Source organism: Scyliorhinus torazame, chromosome 12 (assembly GCF_047496885.1).
Source record: "Scyliorhinus torazame isolate Kashiwa2021f chromosome 12, sScyTor2.1, whole genome shotgun sequence".
Classification (NCBI taxonomy): Eukaryota; Metazoa; Chordata; class Chondrichthyes; order Carcharhiniformes; family Scyliorhinidae; genus Scyliorhinus; species Scyliorhinus torazame.
Window position 1 is genome coordinate 219,196,979 of NC_092718.1, and position 23,601 is coordinate 219,220,579.

Below are 23,601 nucleotides of genomic sequence, written 5' to 3' on the forward strand. Positions count from 1 at the left end.
GGTCAGTACTGAGGGAGTGCTGCACTGTCAGAGGGTCAGTACTGAGGGAGTGCTGCACTGTCAGGAGGTCAGTACTGAGGGAGTGCCGCACTGTCAGGAGGCCAGTACTGAGGGAGTGCCGCACTGTCAGAGGGTCAGTACTGAGGGAGTGCCGCACTGTCAGGAGGTCAGGACTGAGGGAGTGCCGCACTGTCAGAGGGTCAGTACTGAGGGAGTGCTGCACTGTCAGGAGGTCAGTACTGAGGGAGTGCCGCACTATCAGAGGGTCAGTACTGAGGGAGTGCCGCACTGTCTGAGGGTCAGTACTGAGGGAGTGCTGCACTGTCAGGAGGTCAGTACTGAGGGAGTGTGGCACTGTCAGAGGGTCAGTACTGAGGGAGTGCCACACTGACAGGAGGTCAGTACTGAGGGAGTGTGGCACTGTCAGAGGGTCAGTACTGAGGGTGTGTGGCACTGTCAGAGGGTCAGTGCTGAGGGAGTGCCGCACTGTCAAAGGGTCAGTACTGAGGGAGTGCCTCACTGTCAGAGGGTCAGTACTGAGGGAGTGCCGCACTGTCAGAGGGTCAGTACTGAGGGAGTGCTGCACTGTCAGGAGGTCAGTACTGAGTGAGTGCTGCACTGTCAGAGGGTCAGTAATGAGGGAGTGTTGCACTGTCAGGAGGTCAGTACTGAGGGAGTGCCGCACTGTCAGGAGGTCAGTACTGAGGGAGTGCCGCACTGTCAGAGGGTCAGTACTGACGGAGTGCCGCACTGTCAGAGGGTCAGTACTGAGGGAGTGCCGCACTGTCAGAGGGTCAGTACTGAGGGAGTGCCGCACTGTCAGAGGGTCAGTACTGAGGGAGTGCCTCGCTGTCAGAGGGTCAGTACTGAGGGAGTGTGGCACTGTCAGAGGGTCAGTACTGAGGGAGTGCCGCACTGTCAGGAGGTCAGTACTGAGGGAGTGTGGCACTTTCAGAGGGTCAGTACTGAGGGAGTGCCGCACTGTCAGAGGGTCAGTACTGAGGGAGTGCTGCACTGTCAGAAGGTCAGTACTGAGGGAGTGCCGCACTGTCAGAGGGTCAGTACTGAGGGAGTGCCGCACTGTCAGAGGGTCAGTACTGAGGGAGCGCCGCACTGTCAGAGGGTCAGTACTGAGGGAGTGCCGCACTGTCAGAGGGTCAGTACTGAGGGAGTGCCGCACTGTCAGAGGGTCAGTACTGAGGGAGTGCTGCACTGTCAGAGGGTCAGTACTGAGGGAGTGCCGCACTGTCAGAGGGTCAGTACTGAGGGAGTGCTGCACTGTCAGAGGATCAGTACTGAGGGAGTGCTGCACTGTCAGAGGGTCAGTACTGAGGGAGTGCCGCACTGTCAGAGGGTCAGTAGTGAGGGAGTGCTGCACTGTTAGAGGGTCAGTACTGAGGGAGTGCTGCACTGGCAGAGGGTCAGTATTGAGGGAGAGCTGCACTGTCAGAGGGTCAGTACTGAGTGCCGCACTGTCAGAGGGTCAGTACTGAGGGAGTGCCGCACTGTCAGAGGGTCAGTACTGAGGGAGTGTTGCACTGTGAGAAGGTCAGTACTGAGGGAATGCTGCACAGTCAGAGGGTCAGTACTGAGGGAGAGCTGCACTGTCAGAGGGTCAGTACTGAGGGAGTGCTGCACTGTCAGAGGATCAGTACTGAGGGAGTGCTGCACCGACAGAGGGTCAGTACTGAGGGAGTGCTGCACTGTCAGAGGGTCAGTACTGAGGGAGTGCTGCACCGACAGAGGGTCAGTACTGAGGGAGTGCTCTACTGTCAGAGGGTCAGTACTGAGGGAGTGCCGCACTGTCAGAGGGTCAATACTGAGGGAGTGCTGCACTGTCAGAGGGTCAGTACTGAGGGAGTGCCGCACTGTCAGAGGGTCGGTACTGAGGGAGTGCTGCACTGTCAGAGGGTCAGTACTGAGGGAGTGCTGCACTGTCAGAGGGTCAGTATTGAGGGAGTGCTGCACTGTCAGAGGGTCAGTACTGAGGGAGTGCTGCACTGTCAGAGGGTCAGGACTGAGGGAGAGCTGCACTGACAGAGGGTCAGTACTGAGTGAGCTGCACTGTCAGTACTGAGGGAGTGCTGCACTGTCAGAGGGTCAGTACTGAGAAAGTGCCGCACTGTCAGTGGGTCAGTACTGAGGGAGTGCTGCACTGTCAGGGGGTCAGGACTGAGGGAGTGCTGCACTGTCAGGGGGTCAATACTGAGGGAGTGCTGCACTGTCAGACGGTCAGAACTGAGGGAGTGCTGCACTGTCAGAGGGTCAGTTCTGAGCGAGAGCTGCACTGTCAGAGGGTCAGTACTGAGGGAGTGCTGCACTGCCAGAGGGTCGGTACTGAGGGAGTGCTGCAATGTCAGTGGGTCAGTACTGAGGGAGAGCTGCACTGTCAGAGGGTCAGTCCTGAGGGAGTGCCGCACTGTCAGAGGGTCAGTACTGAGGGAGTGCCGCACTGTCAGAGGGTCAGTACCGAGGGAGTGTCGCACTGTCAGAGGGTCAGCACTGAGGGAGTGCCGCACTGCCAGAGGGTCAGTACTGAGGGAGTGCTGCACTGTCAGAGGGTCAGTACTGAGGGACTGCTGCACTGTCAGAGGGTCAGTACTGAGGGAGTGCTGCACTGTCAGAGGGTCAGTACTGAGGGAGTGCTGCACTGTCAGAGGGTCAGTACTGAGGGAGTGCTGCACTGTCAGAGGGTCAGTACTGAGGGAGAGCTGCACTGTCAGAGGGTCAGTACTGAGTGAGCTGCACTGTCAGTACAGAGAGAGTGCTGCACTGTCAGAGGGTCAGTACTGAGAGAGTGCCGCACTGTCAGAGGGTCAGTACTGAGGGAGTGCTGCACTGTCAGAGGGTCAGTACTGAGGGAGGTCTGCACTGTCAGGGGGTCAGGACTGAGGGAGTGCTGCACTGTCAGGGGGTCAATACTGAGGGAGTGCTGCACTGTCAGAGGGTCAGTACTGAGGGAGTGCTGCACTGTCAGAGGGTCAGTTCTGAGCGAGAGCTGCACTGTCAGAGGGTCAGTACTGAGGGAGTGCTGCACTGTCAGTGGGTCAGTAATGAGGGAGTGCTGCACTGACAGAGGGTCAGTACTGAGGGAGTGCTGCACTGTCAGAGGGTCAGTACTGAGGGAGTACTGCACTGTCAGAGGGTCAGTACTGAGGGAGTGCTGCACTGTCAGAGGGTCAGCACAGGGAGTGCTGCACTGTCAGAGGGGCAGTGCTCTGGGAGCGCTGCACTGTCAGAGGGTCAGTACTGAGGGAGTGCTGCACTGTCAGAGGGTCAGTACTGAGAGAGTGCTGCACTGTCAGAGGGTCAGTACTGCGGGAGTGCTGCACTGTCAGTGGGTCAGTACTGAGGGAGTGCTGCACTGTCAGAGGGGCAGTACTGTGGGAGTGCTGCACTGTCAGAGGGTCAGTACTGAGGGAGTGCTGCACTGTCAGAGGGTCAGTACTGAGAGAGTGCTGCACTGTCAGAGGGTCAGTACTGCGGGAGTGCTGCACTGTCAGTGGTTCAGTACTGAGGGAGTGCTGAACTGTCAGAGGGGCAGTACTGTCGGAATGCTGCACTGACAGAGGGTCAGTACTGAGGGAGTGCTGCACTGTCAGAGGGTCAGTACTGAGGGAGTGCTGCACTGTCAGAGGGTCAGTACTGAGGGAGTGCCGCACTGTCAGAGGGTCAGTACTGAGGGAGTGCTGCACTGTCAGATGGTCAGTACTGAGGGAGTGCTGCACTGTCATAGGGGCAGTACTGTCGGAATGCTGCACTGACAGAGGGTCAGTACTGAGGGAGTGCTGCACTGTCAGGCCGTTTAGCACAGGGCTAAATCGCTGGCATTGAAAACAGACCCAGGCAGGCCAGCAGCACGGTTCAATTCCCGTAACAGCCTCCCCGAACAGGCGCCGGAATGTGGTGACTAGGGGCTTTTCACAGTAACTTCATTGAAGCCTACTTGTGACAATAAGCAATTTTCATTTTTTTTCAGAGGGTCAGTACTGAGAGAGTGCTGCACTGTCAGAGGGTCAGTACTGAGGGAGTGCTGCACTGTCAGTGGGTCAGTACTGAGGGAGTGCTGCACTGTCAGTGGGTCAGTACTGAGGGATTGCTGCACTGTCAGAGGGTCAGTACTGAGGGAGTGCTGCACTGTCAGAGGGTCAGTACTGAGAGAGTGCTGAACTGTCAGAGGGTCAGTACTGGGGGAGTGCCGCACTGTCAGAGGGTCAGTACTGAGGGAGCGCTGCACTGTCAGAGGGTCAGTACTGAGGGAGTGCTGTACTGTCAGAGGGTCAGTACTGAGAGAGTGCTGCACTGTCAGAGGGTCAGTACTGAGGGAGTGCTGCACTGTCAGAGGGTCAGTACTGAGAGAGTGCTGCACTGTCAGAGGGTCAGTACTGAGGGAGTGCTGCACTGTCAGAGGGTCAGTACTGAGGGAGCACTGCACTGTCAGAGGGTCAGTACTGAGGGAGTACCGCCATGTCAGAGGGTCAGTACTGAGGGAGTGCTGCACTGTCAGAGGGTCAGTACTGAGGGAGTGCTGCACTGTCAGAGTGTCAGTACTGAGGGAGCGCCGCACTGTCAGAGGGTCAGCACTGAGGGAGTGCTGCACTGTCAGAGGGTCAGTACTGAGGGAGTGCCGCACTGTCAGAGGGTCAGTACTGAGGGAGTGCTGCACTGTTAGAGGGTCAGTACTGAGGGAGTGCTGCACTGTCAGTGGGTCAGTACTGAGGGAGCACTGCACTGTCAGTGGGTCAGTACTGAGGGAGCACTGCACTGTCAGAGGGTCAGTACTGAGGGAGTGCTGCACTGTCAGTGGGTCAGTACTGAGGGAGCACTGCACTGTCAGAGGGTCAGTACAGAAATGAAATGAGAGGGGACAATGCCCCAAATTCCATAAATTTGGCTCCACAAGTGACTGTGCCCTGGTGATCTTACCTTGTTCAGTCACATCAGCTAACTTGGACAACTTGGATCTGATCACTGGTGTTGTGGCCATTGCAAGAAAGCGTACCCCATAACCTGGTGGGAGAAAGGAGGTGTGTTGAGTAATATAGTACAGTATTACGCTCCCAGAACGCAATTGAAAACAATATCATTGTGTTCTCGCACAAATCTGTGTACATTGTAATTACCTGCTAACCTGAAACATTAACCTTGCACTCGAATGCTGGACTAGAATGACATTGACAAACCAAACCAATTCTCTAAAATGATTCTATTTACGACAAGGATCTGGAATTATGTTACTGTCCTGGATCAATAAGCAATATCTATGGAGTGCTCTTAATCTGGAACAATATCAGTGTTCTAGCACAACACTAGAAATACATGGCCGTTCTAGAACGGGTCTAGAATACACGTGTGCTGGGTGCCACCGCGATTGATCCAGAGGATTATCAGTAAATTAATGTATTCTTAATCTAAACCTATTTTGTGTACCGGATCAGCATCGACAACATTGTAAACATGCTAAAAATGACACTAATCAATGTCACCCCTCCGGACCTGTGTTCCGGTGGAACAATATCAGTGCCCATCACTAACCTGCTCCCTGCTCGTACATCACACAACAGTACTGTCCAGCACTTTGCTGCTGGGGGGTGATCAGAACATCATCAAAACCTTGGTCAAAGTGCTCAGTTTTCAGCATTATTTTAAAGGTGCTGAAAGAGGTAGAGAGGTTTGGGAGGGGGGTGTTCTGGAGCTTGGAGCCCAGGCAGCTGAAGGCACGGCTGCCGATACTGAAACAATATAACCAGGCTTTTGCTGGAACGGCCGGAATGGGAAGGACCCGAATATCTCAGTGGGCAGTGGGGATGGAGGAGTTTCTAAAGGCTGGACGAGGTGAGGCCATGGAGGGATTGGAAAACAAAAATGCATTAACTACAATGCGTCAACAAGCACGGGGGCGGGGGGTGGGGGGCTGCTGGTGGACAGGATTTGGTGTGATTTAGGACAATGGATGATGTGGAGATGCCGGCGTTGGACTGGAGTGAGCACAGTACGAAGTCTTACAACACCAGGTTAAAGTCCAACAGGTTTGTTTCGAATCACTAGCTTTCGGAGCGCTGCTCCTTCCTCAGGTGAGTGAAGCGGTGGGTTCCAGAAACATGTATATGGACAAAGTCATCGTCTTGCATCTTTGACTTTGTCTATATATGTGTTTCTGGAACCCACCTCTTCACTCACCTGAGGAAGGAGCAGTGCTCCGAAAGCTAGTGATTCGAAACAAACCTGTTGGACTTTAACCTGGTGTTGTAAAACTTCTTACTTAGGACATGTGGAGTAGAGTTTTGGATGAGTGTAAATTTATAGAGGGTGGTTGACAAGAGGCTGTCAGAATCCAATGGAAGGGCCAAAACCGGAGGTGACCAGGGGATTGGCCAGGGCTCGAGCACCAATTGAGCGAAGGCAGGTGATGTTAGGAAGGTGGCTATGATGGTGCTGATATGGTGGAAACTCATTTTGGGATCGAATGGTTCACCCCTGGCAGTTTTCAGGGACAGGTTGGAATCGATGGCTACTGAACTGAGGTGGTGTCCAGCATTGATCTCCAGGTGAGATGCCCGTGCCAATATCCATGGCTTCTCTTCAACTGGTTGAGCTGGTGTAAGAATGAATTGATTGCATTTTCAATGGTTTGTTCCCCCAACCTTGCCGACAAAGCCAAGTCCCAGAGTGTGTCAGGAACTATTAGAGCAAGCCAGCATTCCCGTTATCCCAGGTCGCAACATGCCCGTTAGTAAACATGCATCGCTCCCAAGCCACGGCCTTACCTGTGAACATGACAGAGCTGGTCGCTGCCACCGAGAAGGTCACCAAACCAGCCATGTTGGACAGCAGCCCAATCTCCGCAATCCAGCTGTCCTGCAGGCAGACCTGCATGGCCTTCAGGCCCAGCAGGCTGCTCAGATAGGTCAAGTGTTCAACTGCTGAACCGTATCCAATCAGATCGGATTGCCAACACAACGGGGAGCTCAGCTCAAAGAGGATGAGAATGTCCTTGACTCCGAAATGGACGGTCACCACCACAAAGAGGGAGAGTGCGAAAAGGCAGAGACGGTGCCGGCAGACAGCCTCCTGCCCGCGGGTGTACAGCCGGTAGACCGACCTGTAATGCTCCGTTGTGAACAGTTTGCTGGGTCCCTTCTGAGTCACCGATTCTGGAACAAACGCGAAGGCGTAGGCAACAGTGGCCAAATTCAATGCCAGCACCAGCCAGAACGGATTGACGTACCCTTGTGCCTTACTCCACTGGCCTCCTATGACACTACCGAACATTCCGGCGATTCCCAGGCAAGCCTCCAGCACCGCAACACGGAATGTGCGTGACTCCTTGTCGCTGATGTCCGCGATGTACGAGAAACATCCCGCCAGGATGGTGTTGAAATCCCCCAGGAGTCCACTCAGGAGGCGACCAATCAGAAAGTAGCTGACCGGCAGCTTCTGGTACATGACGATGAGGTAGATTGCCGCTTGCATCGTCAGGCCAATCCCGGGCAAGATAAGGATGGGCCTGCGGCCCACACGGTCACTCCACGGTCCGAGCAGTGTGGCAGAGAAGAGTCCCACAGCAAAACCCCCCAGGTTAATGTACAGGTTCCAGTGGGAGGTCATCACCTCGACTGCCTAGAAGACAATAAGAGAATCACTTCCAGTAGATCCCTCACAATTGGATCCAACCAATCCCAACACAAAGGCCTACAATAAATCTTTGGCATCAACCAATGCCGCGCAACTGGTACAAGGTGCTTGCTACCTGTGTGGATGAGGACGAGGAAGGCAAGGTGGATGAGCGGACTAAACATGGCACCATGGCGAAAGATGCCATTCAAGTGGGGGAAGGGAAGAGGAATGTGGTAGTGATGGAGACAGTATATAGTCAGGGGGAGTAGATACTGTTCTTGCAGCTGCGACTGGGAGCTTGTGCTGCCTGCCCGGTGCCAGGGTTAAAGGACATCTCCTTGTGGCTGGAGAGGAGCCTGGAGTGGGCGGGGGAGGATCCAGTTGTCATGGTCCACCTGCGTACCAACGACATCGGTAGAATGAAGAGAACTTGAGGTGTCGGGGGCCAATTTGAAATGCAGAACATTAAAAGTAATCAACTCTGGATTGTTGGCTGAGTCACTCAGCAATTGGCAGAGGGTGCAGCAGATTACAAAACGAACCGCTGGCTCACAGAGGAGACTGGGAAGAAGGGCTTTTGATTAATGGGTACTTTGATCAGTACTCGAGGGAGACTGTGCTCTTCCGCTGGGATGGGCTGGGACCAGTGTCCTGGTCAACTGTATAACTACGGCTCGGCAATGTGGAAGGTGATGGAAGCGGTTCCCAGTACCAATAATCACAGCTTCAGGACATAATAATCATCTTTATTATTGTCACAAATAGGCTTACACTCCGGCACCTATTCGGGTACACTGTCTCCGCACAGACAGTGACCCAAGCCAGAATCAAACCCGGGTCCCTGGCACTGTGTAGCAAGTGCTAACCACTGTGCTACCTTGCCGCCTATTACTGTAGGAGGTCCTCAGGGCAGTGTTCATTGTAAATTATTGTGTTTAATTATATCTAGGTGGGACTTGTGTTCTTGCAAACAGCAACAGACTGAAACTGTAGATGGGGGTTGGGTCAGTGGATGACAGTTTCTAATGTGCATCTTCATAAATAAATGTTTATAAAAGTGCAAACAAATTGGTTCTAGTATCATCCTTCATTAGCTGGCTTCTGGAATAGAAGTGCCCCCTCCGCGAGAGAGGTGCAATGGCTTCTGCCGAAGTTCATCCCAAGCAGCTCTCTGACGACCTGTGTTTTACAGGCTGAGACAAACATCCACTGCTGCTGTAGGAATGTCTGCTTGGTTTGCCGAAAGTTTTTTGGGTCTTTCAGTGCGAAGAGCCAAGGGTCGCAGATTGGCACTCCAAGATCCAGGACTATGTGCTGAAGTTAACTAAAGCTTAGGGTAGCTGTCACAGAGGGTCCATGGGAAGGAACCTCCTGCCATAGAATACCAGTACACCGAGGGCTGCAAAGTGCAAATCCCTCAGGCTGTTTATACCAGACATTTGATGTGAAATGTAAATAACATTTTTATTTTACTTTTTTCTTATAAATTGAAATGAAATGAAAATCGCTTATTGTCACAAGTAGTCTTCAATGAAGTTACTGTGAAAAGCCCCTAGTCGCCACATTCCGGCGCCTGTTCGGGCAGGCTGTTACGGGAATTGAACTGTGCTGCTGGCCTGCCTTGGTCTGCTTTCAAAGCCAGCTCTTTAGCCCTGTGCTAAACAGCCCCTGTTTAGAATACCAAATTTAGAATACCCAATTCATTTTTTCCAATTAAGGGGCAATTTAGCGTGGCCAATTCACCTACCTTGCACATTTTTGGGTTGTGGGGGCAAAACCCACGCAAATACGGGGAGAATGTGCCAATTCCACACAGTGACCCAGAGTCGGGATTGAACCTGGGACCTCGGCGCCGTAAGGCTGGAGTGCTAACCACTGCGCCACCATGCTGCCTTACATTTTCATTTTCTGGTAATTTACTGATTATTCTGCATTTACTCATCTACACTGATTATTCTGTTGATTGATATTCAATATTGATTATTGAAGTGATTGATCTGTACTGTTTATTGCTGATTGTATATTATAAGGATTCTGTATCGATTATTGATGGTTTTGCATTGATTATAATTCCACATTATTGATGATTCTGTATAGATTATGTTGAAACGATTACTATGAATTGATTACTGAAGATTCTGTATAATTACTGATAATTCTGTATAGATTATTGATGATTCTGTATTGATTACTGATGATTCTGTATAGATTCCTGATGATTCTGTATAGAGTCCTGATGATTCTCTATTGATTCCTGATGATTCTCTATTGATTACTGATGATTCTGTATTGATTAGATTGAGTCCTCCCAGTGAGCCAGAGAAGACACAGCCAGAGTGAGGCACAGTGAAGAGTGAGTTTGGGAATTTGGAGTTAGGTGGGAATTCGAAGCTGGGTGGGGAGGAGGTGCTTTTTATCCCTGGTAAGTGACTAGTAAGTAGGTTTTCTTTTCATTTGTATATTTATTTATTTTTTTCTTTCGTTTTTTGGAATTGTAGTTGTTTAAATTAACCTAAGGTTTAAGACATGGCAGGAGATCTCAGACCCATGTCATTGCACCTTGTGTGCGATGTGGGAGCTCAGGGACACGTCCACTGTCCCTGGCTCCTTCATGTGCAAGAAGTGTGTCCAGTTGCAGCTCCTGTTAGACCGCTTGGTGGCTCTGGAGCTGTGGATGGACTCACTTTGGAGCATCCGCGATGCTGAGGACGTCGTGGATAGCACGTTTAGTGAGTTGGTCACACCGCAGGTGAAAGTTACTGAGGGAGATAGAAAATGGGTAACAAAGACAGAGCAAGAGTAGGAAGGCAGTGCAGGTGTCCTCTGCGGTCATCTCCCTGCAAAACAGATATACCGCTTTGGATACTGTTGAGGGAGATGGCTCACCAGGGGAAGACAGCAGCAGCCAGGTTCATGGCACCGTGACTGACTCTGCTGCACAGGAGGGCAGGAAGAAGAATGGCAGGGCCATAGTGATAGGGGACTCAATTGTAAGGGGAATAGACAGGCGGTTCTGCGGACGCAATCGAGACTCCAGGATGGGATGTTGCCTCCCTGGTGCAAGGGTCAAGGATGTCTTGGAGCGGCTGCAGGACATTCTGGGGGGGGGGGGGGGGGGGGTGAATAGCCAGCTGTCGTGGTGCACATAGGCACCAACGATATAGGTAAAAAATGGGATGAGGTCCTACAAGCTGAATTCAGGGAGTTAGGAGTTAAACTAAAAAGTAGGACCGCAAAGGTAGTAATCTCAGGATTGCTACCCGTGCCACGAGCTAGTCAGAGTAGGAATGTCAGGACAGATAGGATGAATGTGGCAGGGGGATGGGATCCGATGTAGGAAGTCGGAGGGAAATAAAATGGGGCCAGAAACAAAAAGCAGTAAGGGGGAAAGTGTAAGGAAGAGAAGCCATAGTCAAAAATCAAAAAGGGCCACAGTACAGGGTACAATGACTGAGGAGAGTGTGAAAAGGGAGGTGGCACAGGGCCCTCTCCAATTTAATGAACCCTGCCATATCGCTGATCCAGGATTCTACGCTTGGGGGCCTCGTATCTTTCCACTGAAGGAGAATCCTTCGCCGGGCTACCAGGGACGCAAAGGCCAGAATTCCGGCCTCTTTCGCCTCCTGCACTCCCGGCTCCTCTGCCACCCCAAATATTGCGAGCCCCCAGCCCGGTTTGACCCTGGATCCTACCACCCTCGACACCGTCCTCGCTATGCCCTTCCAAAATTCCTCCAGCGCTGGGCATGCCCAGAACATATGGGTGTGATTTGCTGGGCTCCCTGAGCACCTAACACACCTGTTCTCACCCCCAAAGAACCTGCTCATCCTTGTCCCGGTCATGTGTGCCCTGTGCAGCACCTTAAACTGTATGAGGCTGAGCCTCGCGCATGAAGTGGAAGAGTTCACCCTCCCTAGGGCATCTGCCCACGTCCCCTCTTCGATCTCCTCTCCCAACTCCGCCTCCCACTTACCTTTCAACTCCACCACCGAGGCCTCCTCCTCCATCACCTGGTAAGTTTCCGAGATCTTCCCCACTCCCACCCACCCCCCGAGAGCACCCTGTCCTGTACTGTGTGTGGCAGTAGCCGTGGGAATTCCACCACCTGCGGTCTGGCAAACGCCCTTACCTGTAAGTACCTGAAGGTGTTCCCCGGGGGGAGCCCGTACTTCTCCAGCTCACCCAAGCTCGCGAACTTCCCGTCCACAAACAGGTCCCCCAACTTTCGTATGCCTGCCCTGTGCCACCCTGAAAACCCTCCACCTGTTCTTCCTGGGGCGAACCGGTGGTTCCCCCGTAATGGGGTCCACGCCGAGGCCCTAACTTCCCCCCTATGCTGCCTCCACTGCCCCCAAATTTTGAGGGCCGCCACCACCACCGGGCTCGTGGTATGCCTCCTTGGAGGGAGCGGCAGCGGCGCCATTGCCAGCGCCCCCAGACTCGTACCCACACAGGACGCCGTTTCCAGCCTCTTCCATGCAGCCCCCTCCCCCTCCATCACCCACTTACGCACCATTGTCGCATTGGCGGCCCAGTAGTACCCACAGAGGTTCGGCAGCGCCAGCCCCCCCCCTATCTCTACTCCGCTCCAGGAACACCCTTCTCACCCTCGGAGTCCCTCGCGCCCACACAAACCCCATTATACTCCTGTTAACCCGCCTGAAAAAAGCCTTCGGGATAAACACGGGGAGGCACTGGAACAGGAACAAAAACCTTGGGAGCACCGTCATTTTGATTGACTGCACCCTACCCGCCAGGGACAGCGGCAACGCGTCCCACCTCTTGAACTCCTCCTCCATTTGCTCCACCAGCCTTGTAAAGTTAAGCCTATGCAGGGCCCCCCAGCTCGTGGCCACCTGGACCCCCAAATATCTGAAACTCCTCTCCGCCCTTTTTAGTGGGAGCTCGCCAATCCCCCTCTCCTGGTCCCCTAGCTGAACTACGAACAGCTCGCTCTTCCCCATGTTGAGCTTGTACCCCGAAAAGTCCCCGAATTCCCTAAGCATCCTCATTACCTCTGGCATTCCTCCCACCGGGTCCGCCACATACAGCAGCAGGTCGTCCGCATAGAGCGACACCCTGTGCTCCTCCCCACCCCGCACCAACCCCCTCCAGTTCCTCGACTCTCTCAGTGCCATAGCCAGGGGTTCAATCGCCAGTGCGAAGAGCAGGGGGGACAGGGGACACCCCTGTCTCGTCCCTCGGTGCAACCGAAAGTACTCGGACCTCCTCCTATTTGTGGCCACACTCGCCATCGGGACCTCATACAACAGCCTAACCCACCTGACAAACCCCCCCCCCCCAAACCCGAACCTCTTCAGCACCTCCCACAGGTACCCCCACTCTACCCTATCAAAGGCTTTCTCAGCGTCCATCGCCTCCACTATCTCCGCCTCCCCCTCCCTCGCCGGCATCATGATAACGTTCAAAAGCCTCCGCACATTCGCGTTTAACTGTCTCCCCTTCACAAACCCCGTCTGGTCTTCATGGATGATCTGCGGCACACAATCCTCAATCCTCGTGGCTAAGACCTTCGCCAGCACCTTGGCATCTACATTTAGCAAGGAAATCGGTCTGTAAGACCCACATTGCAGGGGATCCTTGTCCCGCTTCAGGATCAAGATCAGTGCCCGGGACATCGTCGGGGGTAAAGCCCTTGCCTCATTGAAGGTCCTAACTAACAGCGGGCACAACAGGTCCATATATTTTTTATAGAACTCGATCGGGAAACCATCCGGCCCCGGTGCCTTCCCCGCCTGCATGCTTCCTATTCCTTTGATCAGCTCCTCCAGCCCAATCGGGGCCCCCAGTCCCTCTTCCACCTTTGGAAATCTCAATTGGTCCAGGAAATGGCCCAGCCCTCCCTCCTCCCGTGGGGGCCCGGATCGGTACAATTCCTCGTAGAAGTCCCTGAAGACCCCACTGATGCCAACCCCACTCCGCACCACGCTCCCTCCCCTGTCCTTAACTCCCCCGATCTCCCTAGCTGCGTCCCGCTTCCGAAGCTGATGCGCCAGCATCCGGCTTGCCTTTTCCCCATACTGTAGACCGCCCCCTGGGCCTTCCTCCACTGCACCTCCGCCTTCCTGGTGGTCACCAGGTCGAATTCGGCCTGGAGGCTGCGCCTCTTCCTCAACAATCCTTCCTCAGGTTCTTCCGCATCCGGTCTACCCTCACCATCTCCCCCACCAGCCTCTCCCTCTCCCCCCGCTCCCTCTGCTCCTTGTGGGCCCTGATGGAGATCAGCTCTCCCCTCACCATCGCCTTCAGTGCCTCCCATACCATCCCCACTCGGACCTCCCCGTTGGTCTCCAAGTACCTCTCTATACTTCCTCGGACCCGCTCGCTCATCTCCTCGTCCGCCAACAGCCCCACCTCCAAGCGCCACAGCGGGCACTGGTCCCTCTCCTCCCCATCTCCAAGTCCACCCAATGCGGGGCGTGGTCCGAAATGGCTATTGCCAAATACTCGGTATCCTCTACTCTCGCTATCAGCACCCTACTCAAAATGAAAAAGTCGATTTGAGAATAAGCCTTATGGACATGTGAGAAGAATGAAAATTCCCTAGCCCCCGGCCTTGCAAGTCTCCAAGGGTCCACCCCTCCCATTTGGTCCATAAATCCCCTCAACACTCTAGCCGCCACCGGCTTCCTACCCGTCCTAGACCTGGAGCGATCCAGTGCAGGATCCAACACCGTGTTAAAGTCTCCCCCCATTATCAGGCCCCCCACTTCCAAGTCTGGGATCTGACCCAACATACGCCACATAAAACCTGCATCGTCCCAGTTCGGAGCATACACATTGACCAGTACCACCCTCTCTCCCTGCAACTTACCACTTACCATTATGTACCTACCGCCATTATCTGCCACAATGCGCGACGCCTCGAATAACACCTTCTTTCCCACCAAGATCGCCACCCCTCGATTTTTGGCATCTAGCCCCGAGTGAAACACCTGACCTACCCACCCTTTCCTCAGTCTTACCTGGTCTGCCACCTTCAGGTGTCTCCTGGAGCATAATCACATCCGCCTTGAGCCCCTTCAGGTGCGCGAACACGCAGGCCCGCTTAACCGGCCCATTCAGTCCCCTTACAATCCAGGTTATCAGCCGGATCAGGGGGCTACCCGCCCCCCTCCCCCGCCGACTAGCCATGACCCCTCCTCGGCCAGCCACGCGCCTGCACCCCACACCCGGCCCGTTCCCCACAGCAGCATACCCCCGTCTCGACCCACCCCACTCGCTCCAGCTCCTCCTTGATCTTAGCAGCAGCAACTTGATTCCACCCCCCCCCCCCCCCCCACCGGGCTAGGACCCATCCTAGCTGGTTCTCCCTTTTATTCTAAGACTGTGCCCCCGGGTCCTAGTCTCCCCTGTTAATAAGTTAAGTGCTCATGGTGTTCAGGGTAAGATCCTGGCATGGATAGAGGATTGGCTGACTGGCAGAAGGCAGAGAGTGGGGATCAAGGGGTCTTTTTCAGGATGGCAGCCAGTGACTAGTGGTATGCCTCAGAGGTCTGTGTTGGGACCTTTTACAATATACATTAATGATCTGGAAGAAGGTACTGAAGGCACTGTTGCTAAGTTTGCAGATAATACAAAGATCTGTCGAGGGACAGGTAGTATTGAGAAAGCAGGGGGGCTGCAGAAGGACTTGGACAGGCTAGGCGAGTGGGCAATGAAGTGGCAAATGAAATACAATGTGGAAAAGTGTGAGGTTATGCACTTTGGAAGGAGGAATCTAGGCATAGACTATTTTCTAAATGGGGAAATGCTTCGGAAAGCATTTCGGGAGTCCTTGGGAGTCCTTGTTCACGATTCTCTTAAGGTTAACGTGCAGGTTCAGTCGGCAGTTAGGAAGGCAAATGCAATGTTAGCATTCATGTCAAGAGGGCTAGAATACAAGACCAGGGTTGTACTTCTGAGGCTGTATAAGGCTCTGGTCAGACCCCATTTGGAGTATTGTGAGCAGTTTTGGGCCCCATATCTAAGGAAGGATGTGCCGGCCTTGGAAAGGGTCCAGAGGAGGTTCACAAGAATGATCCCTGGAATGAAGAACTTGTCGTATGAGGAACGTTTGAGGACTCTGGGTTTGTACTCGTTGGAGTTCAGAAGGATGAGAGGGGATCTTATTTAAACATACAAGATACTGCGAGGCCTGGATAGAGTGGACGTGGAGAGGATGTTTCCACTTGTAGGAAAAACTAGAACCAGAGGACACCATCTCAGATCAAAGGGACGATCCTTTAAAACAGAGATGAGAACCTGGCACTGGAGGGGTTCTGGAGAGGAGTGGCGGGAGCAATATCTCAGGTGGTGAAAGTCCGGGTCAAGCCAAGCTGGGGGCTAGCACTATTTGGAATAGTGGACGAACCGGGAGTGCAGGAGGCGAAAGAGGCCGGCATTCTGGCCTTTGCGTCCCTAGTAGCCCGGCGAAGGATCTTGCTAATGTGGAAGGAGGCGAGGGTGATAGGGGGGACTGCCTGGGAGGGTGGATGAGCAAGAGATAACATGAAGGGTTGGGGAAACTGGCACATACGGGTGAGGGCCAGTGTACAAAGCTGTGTAAATATATCATTTTGCCATGTATATATCTTGCTTTGCGCGATTTCTCGTTTTTTTTTTGTTACGGGGGGGGGGGGGTTATTGTTTGTAAGGGAGAAAAATTGTGTTAAAAAACTTTAATAAATATATTTTTTTTTAAAAGAGATGAGAAGGAATTTCTTCAGCCAGAGGGGGGTGAATCTGTGGAACTCTTTGCCGCAGAAGGCTGTGGAGGCCAATTTACTGAGTGTCTTTAAGACAGAGATAGATAGGTTCTTGATTAATAAGGAGATCAGGGGTTATGGGGAGAAGGCAGGAGAATGGGGATGAGAAAATATCAGCCATGGTTGAATGGCGGAGCAGACTCGATGGGCCGAGTGGCCTAAAATTAGTGGCCTAATTTTGCACCTATGTTTTATGGTCTTATGATTACTGATGATTCTTTTTCGATTACTGATGATGCTGCATAGATTACTGATGGTTCTGTACTGATTACTGATGGTTTTGTATTGATTATTGATGTTTCTGTCTAGATTACTGATGGTTCTGTATTGATTACTGATGTTCTGTCTAGATTACTGATGATTCTGTTTAGATTACTGATGATTTTGTATGGATTATTGATGATTCTTTATAGATTACGGACGATTTAGTATAGATTACATGATGATTCTGTATTGATTACTGATGAATCTGCATTGATTCCTGATGATTCTGTTTAGATTACTGATAATTCTGTATTGATTACCGATGTTTGTATATAGATTACTGATGATTCTGTATTGATTACTGATGATGCTGTTTAGATTACTGATGCTTCTGTACAGATTACTGATGATTCTGTTCAGATTACTGATGATTGTATATTGAATACTGATGATTCTGTCCAGTTTACTGATGATTGTGCATAGATTACTGATAATTCTGTTCAGATTACTGATGATTGTGCATTGATTACCGATGACTATGTATTGATTACTGATGATTCTGTATTGAATACTGAAGATTCTGTATTGATTACTGATGATTCTGTATTAATTACTAATAATTCTATATTGTGACTGATGATTCTATATTGATTACCAATAACACTGTATTGATTATCTACGACTCTATAGATTTCATATGACTCTATACATTACCTATGACTCTGTATTGATTATCAATGACTATTTATTTATTACCAATGATTCAGTATTGATTACCAATAATTCTGTATTGATAACCAATAATTGTGTACAGATTACCTATCACTCTATACATTATCTATGACTCTGTGTTGGTTACTTATGACTCTGTAGATTATTGATGACTCTATTGACTCTCTGCTGATTGGTTATGTGCTGGTTGATCTCTGTGTTGATTGGTAATGTGCTGGTTGATCTCTGTGCTGATTGGTTATGTGCTGGTTGATCTCTGTGCAGATTGGTTATGTGCTGACTGATCTCTGTGCTGATTGGTTATGTGCTGACTGATCTCTGTGCTGATTGGTTATGTGCTGATTGGTTATGTGCTGGTCGATCTCTGTGCTGATTGGTTATGTGCTGACTGATCTCTGTGCAGATTGGTTATGTGCTGACTGATCTCTGTGCTGATTGGTTATGTGCTGACTGATCTCTGTGCAGATTGGTTATGTGCTGACTGATCTCTGTGCTGATTGGTTATGTGCTGACTGATCTCTGTGCTGATTGGTTATGTCCTGACTGATCTCTGTGCTGATTGGTTATGTGCTGACTGATCTCTGTGCTGATTGGTTATGTGCTGACTGATCTCTGTGCTGATTGGTTCTGTGCTAGTCGATCTCTGTGCTGATTGGTTATGTGCTGATTGGTTATGTGCTGACTGATCTCTGCTGACTGATCTCTGTGCTGATTGGTTATGTGCTGACTGATCTCTGTGCTGATTGGTTATGTGCTAGTCGATCTCTGTGCTGATTGGTTATGTGCTGACTGATCTCTGTGCTGATTGGTTATGTGCTGACTGATCTCTGTGCTGATTGGTTATGTGCTGACTGATCTCTGTGCTGATTGGTTATGTGCTAGTCGATCTCTGTGCTGATTGGTTATGTGCTGACTGATCTCTGTGCTGATTGGTTATGTGCTGACTGATCTATGTGCTGATTGGTTATGTGCTGACTGATCTCTGTGCTGATTGGTTATGTGCTGACTGATCTCTGTGCTGATTGGTTATGTGCTGATTGGTTATGTGCTGGTTGATCTCTGTGCTGATTGGTTATGTGCTGACTGATCTCTGTGCTGATTGGTTATGTGCTGACTGATCTCTGTGCTGATTGGTTATGTCCTGACTGATCTCTGTGCTGATTGGTTATGTGCTGACTGATCTCTGTGCTGATTGGTTATGTGCTGGTCGATCTCTGTGCTGATTGGTTATGTCCTGACTGATCTCTGTGCAGATTGGTTCTGTGCTGATTGGTTATGTGCTGGTCGATCTCTGTGCTGATTGGTTATGTGCTGACTGATCTCTGTGCTGATTGGTTATGTGCTGACTGATCTCTGTGCTGATTGGTTATGTCCTGACTGATCTCTGTGCTGATTGGTTATGTGCTGACTGATCACTGTGCTGATTGGTTATGTGCTGACTGATCTCTGTGCTGATTGGTTATGTGCTGACTGATCTCTGTGCTGATTGGTTATGTGCTGACTGATCTCTGTGCTGATTGGTTATGTGCTGACTGATCTCTGTGCTGATTGGTTATGTGCTGATTGGTTATGTGCTGGTCGATCTCTGTGCTGATTGGTTATGTCCTGATTGATCTCTGTGCTGATTGGTTATGTGCTGACTGATCTCTCTGCTGATTGGTTATGTGCTGACTGATCTCTGTGCTGATTGGTTATGTGCTGACTGATCTCTGTGCTGATTGGTTATGTGCTGGTCAATCTCTGTGCTGATTGGTTATGTCCTGACTGATCTCTGTGCTGATTGGTTATGTGCTGACTGATCTCTGTGCTGACTGATCTCTGTGCTGATTGGTTATGTGCTGACTGATCTCTGTGCTGATTGGTTATGTGCTGACTGATCTCTGTGCTGATTGGTTATGTGCTGGTCGATCTCTGTGCTGATTGGTTATGTCCTGACTGATCTCTGTGCTGATTGGTTATGTCCTGACTGATCTCTGTGCTGATTGGTTATGTGCTGGTTGATCTCTGTGCTGATTCGTTATAGAACATACAGTGCAGAAGGAGGCCATTCGGCCCATCAAGTCTGCACCGACCCACTTAAGCCCTCACTTCCACCCTATTACCCCTAACCTAACAACCCCTTCTAACCTTTTTTGGACACTAAGGGGCAATTTATCATGGCCAATCCACCTAACCTGCACATCTTTGGACTGTGGGAGGAAACCGGAGCACCCGGAGGAAACCCACGCAGACACAGGGAGAACGTGCAGACTCCGCACATACGGTGACCCAGCGGGGAATCGAAACTGGGACCCTGGCTCTGTGAAGCCACAGTGCTAGCGACTGTGCTACCCGTTATGTGCTGGGTGATCTCAATGCTGATTGGTTAGAGCTGGTTGATCTCTGTGTTGATTGGCTAGAGCTGCTGTATCTCCCTGCTGATTGGTTAGAGCTGCTGTATCTCCTTGCTGATTGGTTAGAGCTGCTGTATCTCCCTGCTGATTGGTTAGAGCTGCTGGATCTCCCTGCTGATTGGTTAGAGCTGCTGTATCTCCCTGCTGATTGGTTAGAGCTGCACCGCAGTAAAGGCGGTGGTATAGTGGTATTGTCGCTGGACTAGTAATCCAGAGGCCCAGGGCAAGATCCAGGGACGTGGGTTCGAATCCCACACCACCACGGCAGGTGGTAAAATTTGGAGGGCAGCACGGTAGCATTGTGGATAGCACAATTGCTTCACAGCTCCAGGGTCCCAGGTTCGATTCCGGCTTGGGTCACTGTCTGTGCGGAGTCTGCACATCCTCCCCGTGTGTGCGTGGGTTTCCTCCGGGTGCTCCGGTTTCCTCCCACAGTCCAAAGATGTGCAGGTTAGGTGGATTGGCCATGCTAAATTTACCATTAGTGTCCAAAATGGCCCTTAGTGTTGGGTGGGGTTACTGGGTTGTGGTGATAGGGTGGAGGTGTTGACCTTGGGTAGGGTGCTCTTTCCAAGAGCCGGTTCACTCGATGGGCCGAATGGCCTCCTTCTGCACTGTACATTCTATGATCTCCCTGCTGATTGGTTAGAGCTGCTGTATCTCCCTGCTGATTGGTTAGAGCTGCTGTATCTCCATGCTGATTGGTTAGAGCTGCTGTATCTCCCTGCTGAATGGTTAGAGCTGCCGTATCTCCCTGCTGATTGGTTAGAGCTTCTGTATCTCCCTGCTGATGGGTTAGAGCTGCTGTATCTCCCTGCTGATTGGTTAGCGCTGCTAGATATCCCAGCTGATTGGTTAGAGTTGTTGTATCTCCCTGCTGATTGGTTAGAGCTGCTGTATCTCCCTGCTGATTGGTTAGAGCTGCTGTATCTCCCTGCTGATTGGTTAGAGCTGCTAGATATCCCAGCTGATTGGTTAGAGCTGCTGTATCTCCGTGCTGATTGGTTAGAGCTGCTGTATCTCCCTGCTGATTGGTTAGAGCTGCTGTATCTCCCTGCTGATTGGTTAGAGCTGCTGTATCTCCCTGCAGATTGGTTAGAGCTGCTGGATCTCCCTGCTGATTGGTTAGAGCTGCTGTATCTCCCTGCAGATTGGTTAGAGCTGCTGTATCTCCCTGCTGATTGGTTAGAGCTGCTGTATCTCCCTGCTGATTGGTTAGAGCTGCTAGATATCCCAGCTGATTGGTTAGAGCTGCTGTATCTCCGTGCTGATTGGTTAGAGCTGCTGTATCTCCCTGCTGATTGGTTAGAGCTGCTGTATCTCCCTGCTGATTGGTTAGAGCTGCTGTATCTCCCTGCAGATTGGTTAGAGCTGCTGGATCTCCCTGCTGATTGGTTAGAGCTGCAATATCTCCCTGCTGATTGGTTAGAGCTGCTAGATCTCCCTGCTGATTGGTTAGAGCTGCTGTATCTCCCTGCTGATTGGTTAGAGCTGCTAGATATCCCAGCTGATTGGTTAGAGCGGCTGTATCTCCCTGCTGATTGGTTAGAGCTGCTTTATCTCCCAGCTGATTGGTTAGAGCTGCTGTAACTCCCTGCTGATTGGTTAGAGCTGCTGTATCTCCCTGCTGATTGATTAGAGCTGCTGGATCTCCCTGCTGATTGGTTAGAGCTGCTGTATCTCCCAGCTGATGGGTTAGAGCTGCCGTAATCTCCCTGCTGATTGGCTAGAGCTGCCGTATCTCCCTGCTGAATGGTTAGAGCTGCCGTATCTCCCTGCTGATTGGTTAGAGCTGCTGTATCTCCCAGCTGATTGGTTAGAGCTGCTGTATCTCCCTGCTGATTGGTTAGAGCTGCTGCATCTCCCTGCTGATTGGTTAGAGCTGCAGTATCTCCCAGCTGATTGGTTAGAGCTGCTGTATCTCCCTGCTGATTGGTTAGAGCTGCAGTACCTCCCAGCTGATTGGTTAGAGCTGCCGTATCTCCCTGCTGATTGGTTAGAGCTTCTGTATCTCCCTGCTGATTGGTTAGAGCTGCTGTATCTCCCTGCTGATTGGTTAGAGCTGCTGTATCTCCCTGCTGATTGGTTAGAGCTGCTGCATCTCCCTGCTGATTGGTTAGAGCTGCAGTATCTCCCAGCTGATTGGTTAGAGCTGCTGTATCTCCTGCTGATTGGTTAGAGCTGCAGTATCTCCCAGCTGATTGGTTAGAGCTGCCGTATCTCCCTGCTGATTGGTTAGAGCTTCTGTATCTCCCTGCTGATTGGTTAGAGCTGCTGTATCTCCCTGCTGATTGGTTAGAGCTGCTGGATCTCCCTGCTGATTGGTTAGAGCTGCAGTATCTCCCAGCTGATTGGTTAGAGCTGCCGTATCTCCCTGCTGATTGGTTAGAGCTTCTGTATCTCCCTGCTGATTGGTTAGAGCTGCTGGATCTCCCTGCTGATTGGTTAGAGCTGCGGTATCTCCCTGCTGATTGGTTAGAGCTGCTGCATCTCCCTGCTGATTGGTTAGAGCTGCAGTATCTCCCAGCTGATTGGTTAGAGCTGCTGTATCTCCCTGCTGATTGGTTAGAGCTGCAGTATCTCCCAGCTGATTGGTTAGAGCTGCCGATCTCCCTGCTGATTGGTTAGAGCTGCAGTATCTCCCTGCTGATTGGTTAGAGCTGCTGTATCTCCCTGCTGATTGGTTAGAGCTGCTGTATCTCCGTGCTGATTGGTTAGAGCTGCTGTATCTCCCTGCTGATTGGTTAGAGCTGCAGTATCTCCCTGCTGATTGGTTAGAGCTTGCAGTATCTCCCAGCTGATTGGTTAGAGCTGCCGTATCTCCCTGCTGATTGGTTAGAGCTTCTGTATCTCCCTGCTGATTGGTTAGAGCTGCTGTATCTCCCTGCTGATTGGTTAGAGCTGCTGTATCTCCCTGCTGATTGGTTAGAGCTGCAGTATCTCCCAGCTGATTGGTTAGAGCTGCCGTATCTCCCTGCTGATTGGTTAGAGCTTCTGTATCTCCCTGCTGATTGGTTAGAGCTGCTGTATCTCCCTGCTGATTGGTTAGAGCTGCTGGATCTCCCTGCTGATTGATTAGAGCTGCTGTATCTCCATGCTGATTGGTTAGAGCTGCTGGATCTCCCTGCTGATTGGTTAGAGCTGCTGGATCTCCCTGCTGATTGATTAGAGCTGCTGTATCTCCCTGCTGATTGGTTAGAGCTGCTGGATCTCCCTGCTGATTGATTAGAGCTGCCTGTATCTCCCTGCTGATTGGTTAGAGCTGCTGGATCTCCCTGCTGATTGGTTAGAGCTGCTGTATCTCCTGCTGATTGGTTAGAGCTGCTGGATCTCCCTGCTGATTGGTTAGAGCTGCTGGATCTCCCTGCTGATTGGTTAGAGCTGCTGTATCTCCCTGCTGATTGGTTAGAGCTGCTGTATCTCCCTGCTGATTGGTTAGAGCTGCTGTATCTCCTGCTGATTGGTTAGAGCTGCTGGATCTCCGTGCTGATTGGTTAGAGCTGCTGGATCTCTCACCTGCTCCAGTTGGGCCTCCGGGCCCGCTGAGCTGTTGCAGCCGCGGCTCCGGTTGCCGCTGAAGCCGAGCTGCTCGCTGACCCTGTGGAAGATGTACTGAGTGGAGAGCGGCGCCTGCAGCGCCAGCGCCATCATGGACAGGAAGAGGAGCGGCTCCACCGTCAGCCCCAGCCCGCCGCCCCGGCACCGACTCGGGCCCGAGGCCGGCAGCGGAGACGGAGGAGAATCCCCAGCCCGGTCCGCATCTTGGAGAGGCGGGGCCTGGAGAGGCGGGGCGGGGCCTGGAGGGGCGGGGCCAGGTTTGAGGGGGCGGGGTCATAGGAGAGGGGCGTGGTCGGGGAGAGGGGTCGGGGAGAAGGGGGCGGGGGTCA

At 51.8% G+C, this 23,601-nt stretch overlaps 1 protein-coding gene across 1 annotated transcript in view; it reads right to left on the reverse strand.

Annotated features, from left to right (window-relative positions):
• The window catches only part of LOC140387002 (proton-coupled folate transporter-like), a 53,809-nt gene extending 30,337 nt beyond the window's left edge, over nucleotides 1–23,472 (reverse strand). Inside the window, exons 1-3 of the mRNA XM_072469972.1 lie at nucleotides 23,231–23,472; nucleotides 6,768–7,620; nucleotides 4,927–5,010 (exon numbers count right to left, since the gene is read on the reverse strand). Coding sequence (XP_072326073.1) covers nucleotides 4,927–5,010; nucleotides 6,768–7,620; nucleotides 23,231–23,365 — 1,072 coding nt within the window. The 5' untranslated portion in view covers nucleotides 23,366–23,472. The remainder of the gene's footprint in view (nucleotides 1–4,926; nucleotides 5,011–6,767; nucleotides 7,621–23,230) is intronic.
• Nucleotides 23,473–23,601: the final 129 nt, after the last annotated feature.